Source organism: Primulina huaijiensis, chromosome 3 (assembly GCF_012295235.1).
Source record: "Primulina huaijiensis isolate GDHJ02 chromosome 3, ASM1229523v2, whole genome shotgun sequence".
In the NCBI taxonomy this organism is placed as follows: Eukaryota; Viridiplantae; Streptophyta; class Magnoliopsida; order Lamiales; family Gesneriaceae; genus Primulina; species Primulina huaijiensis.
This window is the reverse complement of record NC_133308.1, coordinates 25,523,267-25,536,015: the sequence shown is the minus strand read 5'-3', so window position 1 is coordinate 25,536,015 and position 12,749 is coordinate 25,523,267. Positions and strand designations below refer to the sequence as shown.

Sequence of the window (12,749 nt, the reverse complement as noted above, 5' to 3'; positions counted from 1 at the left end):
ACGAGTAAGATAGAAAGGAAAATTTAGGACGTGAACCGGATTAGAATATTATGTCCACTGATTTAGCAATTAGTGGAAAATATACAAAACAAAACAAAAAAAAGTACTTCAATCCAATCTTATTTCAATTATTATTACTTATTACAAACACTTTTGAAATGTCCGAAAATATTATAAATACAAAAGAGATGAGAGGGAATAAAGCTAGATAATAAGATGTTTCTTGCATGTCGGTATGCTTCAATTATCCTACACATCTCCTCAACGGGACAAATGGATAAAAGAAATCTTGGTTTTGTCAAAAAACAAAATCAAAAAAAGTTTTTAAAAAAAAATCAAGAAGTTTGAATGAAGTATAATAATCACAAATTCTCTCTTTGACACAACGTGTTTTTGTTGATATGATAGTGTGATATTTTGTCGCAATTCCAACAGATTTTCTTAGTGATCGTTTTGGATCATCTCTCGTGTTCTTTTTCTGAATCTGCCATGCTGTTATGTCTCGAATACTCGAACACGAAACCATCGTTTGATCTCATGCTATGATGCTCCATCAAATCATCGTGCTTCTTTGGGCTAAACGTGTCTCCATCTTCAGAACTGACGCTGCTACTGCGGCTTGAAGAAGAACCGATTGATTTCACGCAGCTTTCTTGTCTCATAATCGACGTCAAGCTTTTACCACTTCTCGAGTTTATACTTATGTTATGATCATGGGACATTTCATCCGAAGATTCTTCATCACTGCTAGAACCAGAGTCAGAATGATCATGAGGTTCTTGAACGTTGCTGCTCTGCCTCAGATTGGGAGGAATACTATCTTCTGGTAAACTGCTATCATACCTCATGCTGAATCCGAGACTGTCATCTCGCGAGTAAATGCTGATGTTCCTGCTCTTTCTTCTGCTTCTACTAGATCTTGAACTCCATTTGCTTGAATCTTTGAAGTTACGTTTCGAATTGCTCTTTGAGTCATCATCATCCGAGCTTGTTGAGCTTTCGTGTTCTTTAGGTCTGTTCTTTTGGTCTTCATCATCATCGCTATCTGAACTATAGTCTCGTTTATGGCAAGACGCGTTTGTGTCGTTAAAAGAATGGTTAACTCCATGTTGGCTCGGATTTTCAACCCTTGATGACAGTATAGACATAAGACGAGCAGGGACTGGAGTTTCAGGAGGAGCCGTGGCGAGGAAGCTAAGTGCTGCTACGACATCCGTGATCAAGGGACGGACCGATGGTTCCTCGTGCAGGCACATTGATGCGACTCCCACTGCTTGGTTTAGGCTTGTAATTGGAAAATCCTTTTTAAGTAACGGATCCGCCATTTCAGGGAAAATTTTTGGGTCCCGGAAAATGGGTTGTGCCTATTCGAATGTATGCACAAATCTTGCCGAGTTAGATAAGTACTATATTTCTCAAAATCTAAGCTATGTTTTCAAAATGTATAGAAGTGATCATACTCACCCAACTAACTATATTTTGCTCATCTACTGGCCGCGTCGTGTCTAAGGCTTTACGCCCGGTGATGAGCTCAAGCAAAATGACCCCAAAACTGTACACGTCTGACTTGGATGTCAGCTCACCGTGGCTTTCGTATTCGGGTGCACAATAGCCATATGTTGCCATGACTCTAGGCACATGCATCTTATTGCCACTCTGCACGAGCTTTGCAAGCCCGTATTCTGACAGCCTGGGATTGTTCATCTCATCAAGCAAGATATTTGAAGCTTTCAAGTCTCGGTATATGATAGGAGGATTGGCCTTTTCGTGCAAGTATTCGAGCCCTTGAGCGATCCCCAAAGCTATTTTCATCCTTGTAGACCAGTTCAATGGCTTTTTATTAGGTGGAAGATCTGCAAAATTCGAACAAAATAAATTCCAAGTTAGCACCATAGATGACATACTTATAAGGTGTATGATGCGTAAATAAAAAACCCGCAAGTGAGATAAAGTTGTGATCACAAATGAGTTAAAAACGAATGCAAGGTACCAAATAAGAAGTTTTTCAGAGATCCTGCTGGCATGTATTCATACACTAAAAGCCGTTGTTCTCCATCTGCACAATATCCGATCAAATTGACCAGATTCGGATGTTGAAGCAGAGTCAACATCAAAACTTCAACTTGGAACTCCTTGCTCCCTTGTGTTCCACTCCTGTCTAATTGTCTTACAGCCACAATCTGCCGGAAAAAAAGACAAATAAGTTAAAAAAAATTTCATGAAATTAGCTAAACTAGCAAGAAATACAAATTTTGTTGATACGTGCAAATGCATAGTGTACCTGACCACTTGATTGAAGTGTGGCTCTAAATACTCTTCCAAATCCACCCTCGCCTAATAAACATTCTTGTCGAAAGTTCTTTGTTGCTATAGCAAGTTCGCGAAAAGTGAAAGTTTTTGCAGTGTTCTCTCCATTTTCTGCAGGTGGAGAATCTGGTTTATTACCGGTTTCGACAGATGGAGCTTGCATACTGCTATGCACTGTAAAGAGAAAACAACAAGGTGTAATAAGAAGGCATAAATTCTTGATTGTGTTTTTTGTAATTTTTTTTCTTAATTTAGGATTATGTATGTGTGTGCGCGCTCAAAACTCTCAGCGAGATTTAAATTTTATGGACTCAAAATGTCTTCCGAAAATAGATGAAAATGAGATTTTCGGGCTACGCAGAAAGATTAAAAAAAAAAAAAAAACTACAGCGAAACCCATGGAATTAATAAAAATGGACAATCCTAAGCCAAGTCCTGTTTTCTCAATACAAGGATTCAAAGAGCGAAAAAGGTGAAGCTACAGAAACTCAATGGCAATGGAGTTAGACCGCGTTGTAGAAGAATTGAAACTTCAGAAAGGATTGCATATTTGTTTAATCTGAAAAATTGGGAAGTTTTTGGAACGAGAAAAATTTTTTTGGGAAGTTTTGAATTTTTTGTTCTGTAATAATATTGAATGGTTTGGAATTTCTCATACATATGACATTTCCAAACTTGATGAAAATATTGTCCATACTGACCATACATTTGATACTAACTGAACTTTTATCAACGATACAGATTCAAATTCGACCCGAATCGAGCCATTTATCTCCTTTAAATTATATTTTGTATATTTTCGAATGAGTCCCCAAACTATTATACTCCAATGTTTCAAAATTTAGCAATCAACTTTCATATCATAAAAATTTGGATAAGAACGAGAGAAAAAATATCTAGAAGAAAACTAACAAATGATCGGATATATAATATATTATCATTAAGTGATTTATTAGATAATCGAAAAAATATTGAATACTACTCGAAATTCACAAAGCATAAAAAAATATTGAAAAGACAAAAAAATCTAATTCAACCCTAAAAAATTCATACATGATCATAAAATAAAATGATTTTAAAGGAAGACAATTAAACTCACCATGAGGAGGTGACAAACGAGTAGATACATTTTTTGCATGAGGTACAGGCAAATTATCCTCTGCCTGGATTTCTTCCTTACTTCCAAAACATGGGAGGCAACCGCAACTCATTTCTTCACCCTTGGTATATGATAATTCTTCCCCAAAGCCAAACTAAAAGGATATAAATTATAAATATAAACACAAAAAATATAAATAAAAATTATGTATGGCCCCAACCTCCACGCCAAATTAAAAGTGCAAATTAGTCTACAATTTCCTTGTTTCTCCGGGCCTCAAAATATTTCATAAACAAAGCGAATGAATCAACGGAATGTTGCGAAAAATCTTGCAAAAAATGTCGTTATTTATTTGCGAATTCAAATCCCAGAAAGTTATTTAAGAAAAGGGCTCATCGGTGAAGGAATAATGCATGCATGGTGTGGATTGGATCTTGGGGTCCTCCAAAGAAATGAAGGACCCTTGAATGGAAACAAAAATGGTAAAACGAGAAGTGAATAATTTGATCAAGAGAATTAGAAGGAAAAAAAAAATCAATGTTTTTTGGAGAAGAAGAGTTAAAAAAGGCGTGTTGTTTATGGACAATTGGACATGCATTTGGATGGAAGAATGATCCTTGGAAATTTGGTAACTCGTTCCGAGGAAAAAGGGGGACAGAATGATATAATGGACAGAAGTTTTTTTTAATATATATAATTGTTTTTTTTAGATTCCGTTCATCTATGTTATCGAATATTTTTTTCTCCGGTATTTTAAAATTCTGACAATTTCACTCATTTTTTCTTTCGAATGTGTTTGATGTCGCGCCAGCATCCGATCGATGTTATTCTAACTTCGAAAAAGAAGAATAAAATTACAAAAAATAAAAATAACATATTAAAACTGAAATTTGATAACATATATGATTTATATTAAATGGACAAATATGCAAGAATGAAATTGCATTTTTCATATGTTTAATTCGAGCATTTTATATTTTATTTTATTCAACAAAACCGAGGCCATGTTTTCTAGCTTTTAATAGAAATCTTTTATTATATAGTCTGCAAATTTTTAAAAATATTATATTGTAGTANTAATAATAATAATAATAATAATAATAATTTAGTATCTAAAAAATTTAATTTTCACAATTGGTGACATATTATTTCCTTTTTCTGATCTTAATTAGGTGATGTAATGGTGGCATAATTAAAAATGTAAAGTGTTGTCATAGTAATGAAAACCTTTATTCTATTTTTCATATATTTTCTAAAACAAAATATGTATATAGTATATATAAATTTAAATTATGTAAATATTAACTTATCAAAGTAAGGGTCGTCTTGGATGAAAAAATTACACACATTCTAATTTCTAATCACTAATGGGCTCCAAATTTTGAAGTTCGGCTCAGACTCCGACAATCTCATATACGATCCCGAGTATATGAATGCATTGGGTACTAAGGTCCATGAGGCATACAGAGTTGGACGCAGAACCATGAGTACATCCGTGGTTCCACGATATTTTTGTTGGGAATAGTGCCCTTAAAGCATTGTAATTAGATTATGTTTTTATTATTAATAAAAAAAACGACATTTATTATTAAACATATTTGCATGAAATATTATTGGCATGAATATCATATTAAAATCCCTAGTTTATTAGATGTAACCATGGTTTTAGTATATATAAAAGTTATATATACACGAGGATTAAAATTATGGATAATAAACTTAAATTAAGTCCGTGATGAAATTAATTAAAGTATGAGATCTTTAATTAAAACATCACTAATGCGGCCCATGAACATTATGAATGTGACTGTTTTATCTGGAATGTCGATGTAGAGACATCTATATGGGGGCATCTACATATAATGAGATTATGTAGGACTAGGACCGATTTAATTAGATATTTCATAATAAATTCCGTTGTTAACATGAAATTCTATTTAAATCATAAGATGATCATATATGGACAAATCTTAATCTTAATGTGATTATAAACTCCTGTTCATTTCAATATGATTCTTAAATTGCTTGTTTAAAATTGCAATTGTGCATTTTTCATTACTTGCATTTTAGATTTATATTTGAAATAAATGGCTGGGAATATGAATTCACAGACATGGAATCCATTCCTTCTTGCGAGAAGTAGAAAGACGATTCCCTCATTCGTTAATTCTAGAACTGAGTATTGGGCCTAACTAATTTATAATTAAGTCATAAATTAAACCAGTCTGTAAGGCCCAAGATTTTGATTACCGTAATCTGAAATGATTTGGTGATAATTGATGTAATTATAGACGGAAAGGATTAGACCGGAAAAGACGGAAGAAAACACGAAATACGTGCGAGGACAGAACACCTCGCGCATATACGCGACAATGAGCCGCGCATATGCGCGAGTTGTGCGGAGATGTTAGTATCATGACCCGAGAGCTTCGCGCATATGCGCGGATGAAGGGCGCGCATATGCGCGAGCTGCCGAGAAGGTTACCTGCCGAGACAGTAGGTCTCGCGCATATGCGCGGGGCTTGGGCGCGCATATGCGCGAGTCATGTAGAAGGGAAACGGATAGCTTTGAAGAAAATCCTTACGCCTTTTATTTGAGGAAATTGAAGTTTGCGAAAGATCCGTCCGTTAGATTTTGAATCCGACTTCAGTACCGAGTTCCTAGCGACAACAGCTACAACAGGACGTAAGTTTTGATATCGTTTGAAATTATGCTATTGAAGAAATCGGATAGGATTCATATATAGCGTTCTTGACGTAATAGACATTGTATAATTGAAGTCAGATCGAAGAACGGACTGTGTATGTCATTGTTATGATTTTCGAAAGTGATATGATTGAGATTGCGCATATTTGATATTATGATCTGTTATTATTGAAGTTATGAGTTGTATTGATACCGATTATGAGTTGTGATATGATATCTGTGATGTTGAGATTGACAGGGTTATCGAAATTGTATTGTTATGCCGTCGAAACATCAGTAGATTGACATTGATCTGGTTCAGTATTGATTGAGATTGTACTGTTATATTGTGACATTGATCAGATGATGTCTTGATTTGAGTATTGATCAGAACAAGTCTTGAATTGAGTTATACATTGATACAGTGTATTGATATTGTCATTGCCAGATTGATATTGACAGGCAGTGAGTTCGAGACTTCGACAGAGTCAGATCGACGGAACGAAAGGTATAAATCAATGTTGATCCGGGATTGCACAACTCGAGTTAGATTTGACTTGAGTTTCCCTAAATCACATACTTTACTTTATTGCATTGATATTTGCAATTGAATGAGATTGATATGTTTGTTTTATTGATTCATGCATTGAGTTATAGGCGGATGCGCCTAGTCGTAGACGATTGATCTCGTGACAGGGGTGCCTGATAGTGATGGAATCGTCACTGGGCCATTGCACATTGTCACAGAGCAATGATTGGCGGAAGTGTCAGGGCAGATATTCCTAGTTGGGCGGATGTGCCTAGTCTATGACGGATAGGTCAAGACACCGGATGTTTGGTCATATCGAAGTAGATAGAATTGGACTTTCTTCTATTACTGATGTTCGATATGGAAAGGGCCAAAGTCCGTGAATAAGAACATACCACCACCCCGAGCGGGAGTGTAGGTGGGTGTATGTTCTTATTCCGATCGGGATCCCTAGATTAGGACGAGTCGAGTCAGAGTCTATGAGTCACAGAGAGTGATTCAGAGTTTGCATTTGATTAATGTTTCTGATTTTGATACATGTTATGAATGTTTATTTCATGGTTTTATAACTGTTTATATGTTATACTGGAAATGTAATTCTCACCGGAGTTATCCGGCTGTTGTCTTGTTTGTATGTGTGCTTGACAACAGGTGGGACAGGATCAGGAAGAGGATGAGAGAGTATAGTTATCGTGGAGATCCGGGCCCAGAAGCATAGTAGGAGTCAGCCCTTGATGTATAGATGCTGAATCTAGTTGAGATAGATATCTGTAGTATATATGTTGTACTTTTATACTGATATGTATATTAAATAGATTACATTACGTTTCCGCATTCATAATTTAAAAAGAAAATTTTTAGTCCCATTTTTCTTAATTGTTATTTGACGTTAATAATGATTAAGACATGGATTAGCGTCCGGATCCCCACACAGTCACTAGTGAATTAATGGTAAATGACTATAAGAAATAATTGAAGAGGTAAACGGAAAATTCCTAGCTTCAATTACGAATTGTCTATGGAGGATTAATCCATATGTAATGATTATATCAATGGACTGCTCAATTTTGTAGAGTAAGATATTTCATAATGAAGAAGTGTTCAATTCCATATTTTTAGTGGAATAATTATGGAATTAATAAATTAGATAAATTAATTAAAGAGTTTAATTATTTATTTAATTTATTGGAACTTCTAATTTATTTTGATAAGATCTTAGAAATCCTATAACTTTTAAAATGAGTTTTAAAAGACTTAAATTTATAAAATCAAATCAAGTGGGATTTTTGGCCTTATCTTAGATTTGATAAGATATGGCCGATGGTTTTGGAATCTCAATTAGATTGGGATTTTGTCTCTTGAGTTGAATATTATAAATAGGATCCTAGGTAGTCTTTTCGAGGGAAGAGAAAAATATATAACTCATTCTCTACTTGTTCATGAGTTGAAAATAGAGTAGAGAATAAAATAAAATTTTGATTTCTAGCTTTTGTGTTTTTTAGTGCCCACACACTACCGTCGATAGTAAGGATCGTACTGGAAGGCTGTGGTTTCTACACATTTCGGATTCGCGAAAAAAGGGAAAACTACAAGATGTTAGTTTTCTAGTAAATTATTTTTATTTAAATTCAAGTTAATTTATTTTCATATGTTCGATTATAATTTATGAAATTATGTAATCGCTTCCACTGCGTTTCGATTTGATCGAAAATAATTTTTTAGCCGGAATTGTTCCAAAGGCTATATAATTTCCAACAGTTTTGGAGCATTTTTATTATAAACTCAAAAATTTAAATTATACAGCGATCCAAGTGTCACGTTCTGTAATTTATATAGCAGATATAGTTGTTTCTTTCCAACCATTTCTATACAAACAAACACAAGATTTCTGGGTGTTTATGAATATAAATGACTTTATGTTGAAAGTTGTTCGATAAATTAAAAAGGAACATTGAAATGAGTAAAGTATTGCAGCGTTTGGGTTCATGAATAAATATTCCTTCAAACTAACTCTCAAGCCATGATATAATACAGTACTCGGGCAAGTATCCTGATGATAAAGTTAAGGATGGCAATGTATCAATAGTACCATGGAGTTATATGACATTATTCAGATACAAAATATAAGGTAAAATATCGATAAATTTAAAATGTTGATATCATGAAATTTTATTTATTTTGAGATGATTAATTAATCAATAAATTAATAATATATTATTTTAGATAGTACTTTTCGATCGGCAAACAAAAATTGATTATATAAAAAAATCATTATGGTTCAGTAATACATATATTTTTTTTAAAAAAAAATTATGATATTTATTGTTTTTTATATTTAAGTAATATTCATTATGTTAATTAATCGAATGACATGCACCATGTAATATGACTATAAATCCTCTATAGCGACAACCATTATTCATGATTTTTTTGTTCCAATTTGACAACGCAACACCAAATTTTTGGAATGCATTATGAAAAGTTATAGATGAAATTCAACTACAATTAAAATTCAAGAAAAAATAATCAATAATAAAATCATATTATACTAAATTATCATTGTTATACATAGTCTTCTAAAAGGTGCCGCTTATGACCGTTTAGATAGTGTCCAGCGCCCCAATTTTTAGAAAAAAAACGATTCATCTAGGTGCGGTTAAAAACATCGTCGGTTCAAAAAAATCCACCTGGGCAGTCACCTAATTTAATATATAGATTTTTTATTTTAATTGTTGAGATCAATAATTGTCTATGTTGGTAGAATAATCAAAACGTGGTGTTTAAGCTATAATTGATGATAATGATGCAACACAAATTTTTTAAACTGTACATTAGCTTAAACACCACGTTTTGATTATTCTACCAACAGAGACAATTATTGATCCCAACAATCTCCATCTAAAAAATTGCACTATTTGTCATCAATGAGAATAGAACTCGCGACCTTGGCTCTGACACCAATTTTAGGCATAATGTTTGCTCCACTTACCAAAAATTATAGTTGATAGTAATTGTGCGATTCAGATATTTTAAAATGTACAACAACTCAAACACCACGTTTCGATTGCTCTACTCAGCAGAGACAATTATTGCATTCACCAATAGATCATCAATTTTGAGTTTAAATCCGATATAAATAAATTATTAGAGAAATATAGAGATAAACAAGAATAATTAGAGATATTTAGGTAAAAAAGAAAAAAAAAACTGTCTAGGCTCCTAAGCGCTCGTCGACGGGTAGCCATCTGCCTAATGCTTTTTAGACAATTATAAATTTATCATAATGACGAGGTCATATGTTTATACAAGAGTCTTTCGAAAAAATATTATTTTATTAATTTGTTGAAATTATTAATTTAGTACATTAGCCTAAGTAGGGAATCGAGGGAAAAAAATATTTTAGATAGATTATTAATTTTTCAAGTATTAATTTATAGAGGTTTTATCGTATTGGGTTATTAATTTATCAAAGTATTAATATAAGTCCAATATCATGTTTATTTACACCTGGACTTAATTGAGGAGTTATCATTGAAATCAAGAATTTTTTTAGTTGAATATTGTAACCAGTTAGGTACTTAACATGCCACTATATATTTTTTTAGAATTTTTCATATATACATATATGATAATATGATATATGCATATATATCATTTCATAAGCGCCGGGAAAGATATGTGGAGGGGACAGTCGAGGTAGAATACCACAAAATGTTCATGCGGATATTTTGCGACGTTCATGATTGTTCATTTAGTGACGTCCGAGATCAAGATAACATATATTTCTATATATTATATAATATAAACTATCATGATGTACATGATAAATCTAATACAAAATTAGAGATGTTCAAACTTCGGATAAAACCGAAAAAACCGAAAATCCAAACCGAAAAAATCGGAAACTGAATCGAACCGAAAATCGAATTTTATAATTTGGATATAAATGTTAAAACCGAAATTTATTTGGTTCGGTTTCGGATTATATATGTCAAAACCGAAAAAATCGAAATTTCATTAAATTAATAATTTTATTTTTATTATATATTTTTTGAGATTATATTAGTGAATGATGAATTATCTTGAATAATATTTAGTTAATTGTTGTTTATGTAATTCATTTAAATTTTATATTTAAATGTTTTACTAAGAAATCATGTAAAAAGATACCATATTATATTTTAAAATATATTTATCTTATTAATTTAAATAATTGTATCAAAATCGAAATAACCGACCGAAATAACTGAATAATTTCGATAGAAAATCGAAACAAACCAAAGAAAAATGATTCGGATATCGGATTATATATTTGTAAAACCGAAAATCGAAAAATCAGAAATAAAAAATCGAAAACAGAATCGAACTAACGAATGAACACCTCTGGACAAAATACATAAAAGATTCACATGGATCTGATGCAATTTTTCAAAATAACAATTGCCATTGATTATCGCGCATGTTACTGCCTAAAAAGGACAAGAAGAAGTAAGTCGAGACTGAACATTTTGAAAACACAACCACTGCACTCGCACTTTCTTTAAAACTTTGTACCATTTTTATTTGATAATCAATGTACGGGGACCCACGCACCCTCACAATCATAGTCATAGTAAAAAAAAAGAGAACCAATTTTAACTTTAGTCAACGACAACCTTTTCAACATGTTTACACTAAAAATTGACTTTCCCCATCTTTTCTTGACATTTCTACGCTAATCTTCAAACACGCTCTTGTCTTTCTTGGATTTTCGGGTTTTTCTATGTTATATTTGGTGTATATTTTTTTTAATAAGAAGTATTTGGATTCCCAATGCATGATAAAAAAGTTATATTAAAACGTGAGTTACTCATTTCATCTGAAAGTCTTTTTTTTTAAATATTGTTTTGTATTTTTTACATCCCAATTATATATACTTTATTTCATTTTTCGGTTATTCCGAATATATAGTTCAATTTATATATTAGTATTTTTTAAAAAAATTTTTTACTAATATATCCCGAATAAATAACTCTTTGAGAGTGTTCAAACATCTTTTAAATGAATTGAATAGGAATAAAATTGGAAGTTTATTCGTAAAAATTGTTCTTCTAATAATTTTTTTAAGATGCGTGAAAAACAAATGAATATATATATGTGGGAGGGATGTAATAATAAAATTTTAATTTTTAAAAAAGTAGAGATGATATGATAATATTGTAGTGTAATCACATGGGGTTACTTTATACTTTTGAAATGTTATAATTATAATATGGAATATATGGTTTAGGCTAAATTTGTCTAGATTCAATCATATGTAATGAAATGAAAATTTTATAGGTGTACGGTTTGAACAATAATTGTTTTATATTTATAATTTCTGAATTTTAATATATGCAATAATGGTTTGAATCATATCTAAAAATATTTTTCACGGAATTTAAAATTAAACTATTATGTTCAATATATTAAATCATTCCTAATTTGTAACATGATTATTGATATTTTAAAATTATTAAGATTAAACAAATTAATCCACAGTCGATTTCATGTCTGAATTTTCGCTAACATCATATAATGAACTCGATAATTTATTAATATAGAAGGTAAAATATAGAGTAATTTTCGATTTTGAACCGATATTTTAATAAAATATATTTAGCTGGATTCAATTATTTCAACACAATCCCTCGTCTCTCTTTTANAAGTATAATAAATACACACATACAACTCAAGTAAGACAAATAAACTATATTGTTTCTATCTACTATCAACTACAGGATTGTTCGACTAGACACACCTAGTCCTTCACCACTATCCTGTCTCACAGCATAGTCCTGTAACATGTCCAACAGAAACAGCCACCAAAGGGTGAGCATACACAACAATCATCATCGTAATACATAACAGTTATATTATCAACAATATAAAATATAACTGGAATGATAACATAAATACTCCCTTTGCTATCTCTGGACAATCAAACCACCAACGATATCAACGTCATCACTCCCATACTACCGCAACAACAACATCGACGATACGTCGCACCCCAACAACGGCGACAGCAATATCGTCGAACGAACAACATCAACGTAACGTCTCCCAACAAATGATAGCCAACAATATCAACGATAATAAACAACATA

At 32.1% G+C, this 12,749-nt stretch overlaps 1 protein-coding gene across 3 annotated transcripts; it reads right to left on the bottom strand.

Annotated features, from left to right (window-relative positions):
- Window positions 1-104: 104 nt before the first annotated feature.
- LOC140974049 (probable serine/threonine-protein kinase PBL25) lies at window positions 105-3,970 on the bottom strand. 3 transcript variants are annotated; one of them, XM_073437267.1, is made up of 6 exons: window positions 3,627-3,970; window positions 3,407-3,560; window positions 2,282-2,481; window positions 1,991-2,180; window positions 1,465-1,853; window positions 105-1,364 (listed from the first exon to the last, which is right to left on the bottom strand). In XM_073437267.1, the coding sequence occupies exons 2-6, from the start codon at window positions 3,516-3,518 to the stop codon at window positions 459-461; spliced, it is 1,797 nt and encodes a 598-aa protein (XP_073293368.1). In that variant the 5' UTR covers window positions 3,519-3,560; window positions 3,627-3,970; the 3' UTR covers window positions 105-458. The 3 variants fall into 3 exon arrangements, with proteins under 3 accessions (XP_073293368.1, XP_073293366.1, XP_073293365.1); XM_073437265.1 differs by having other exon boundaries at window positions 3,407-3,544; XM_073437264.1 differs by having other exon boundaries at window positions 3,407-3,970.
- Window positions 3,971-12,749: the final 8,779 nt, after the last annotated feature.

Excerpts from the sequence above, each read along its gene's own strand:
- LOC140974049 (XM_073437264.1), bottom strand. The coding sequence starts at position 3,518 with ATGAGTTGCGGTTGCCTCCCATGTTTTGGAAGTAAGGAAGAAATCCAG. Across the intron at positions 2,482-3,406 it reads TCGTTTGTCACCTCCTCATG|TGCATAGCAGTATGCAAGCT; the intron begins GTGAGTTTAATT and ends TTCTCTTTACAG. Across the intron at positions 2,181-2,281 it reads CACTTCAATCAAGTGGTCAG|ATTGTGGCTGTAAGACAATT; the intron begins GTACACTATGCA and ends TTTTTCCGGCAG.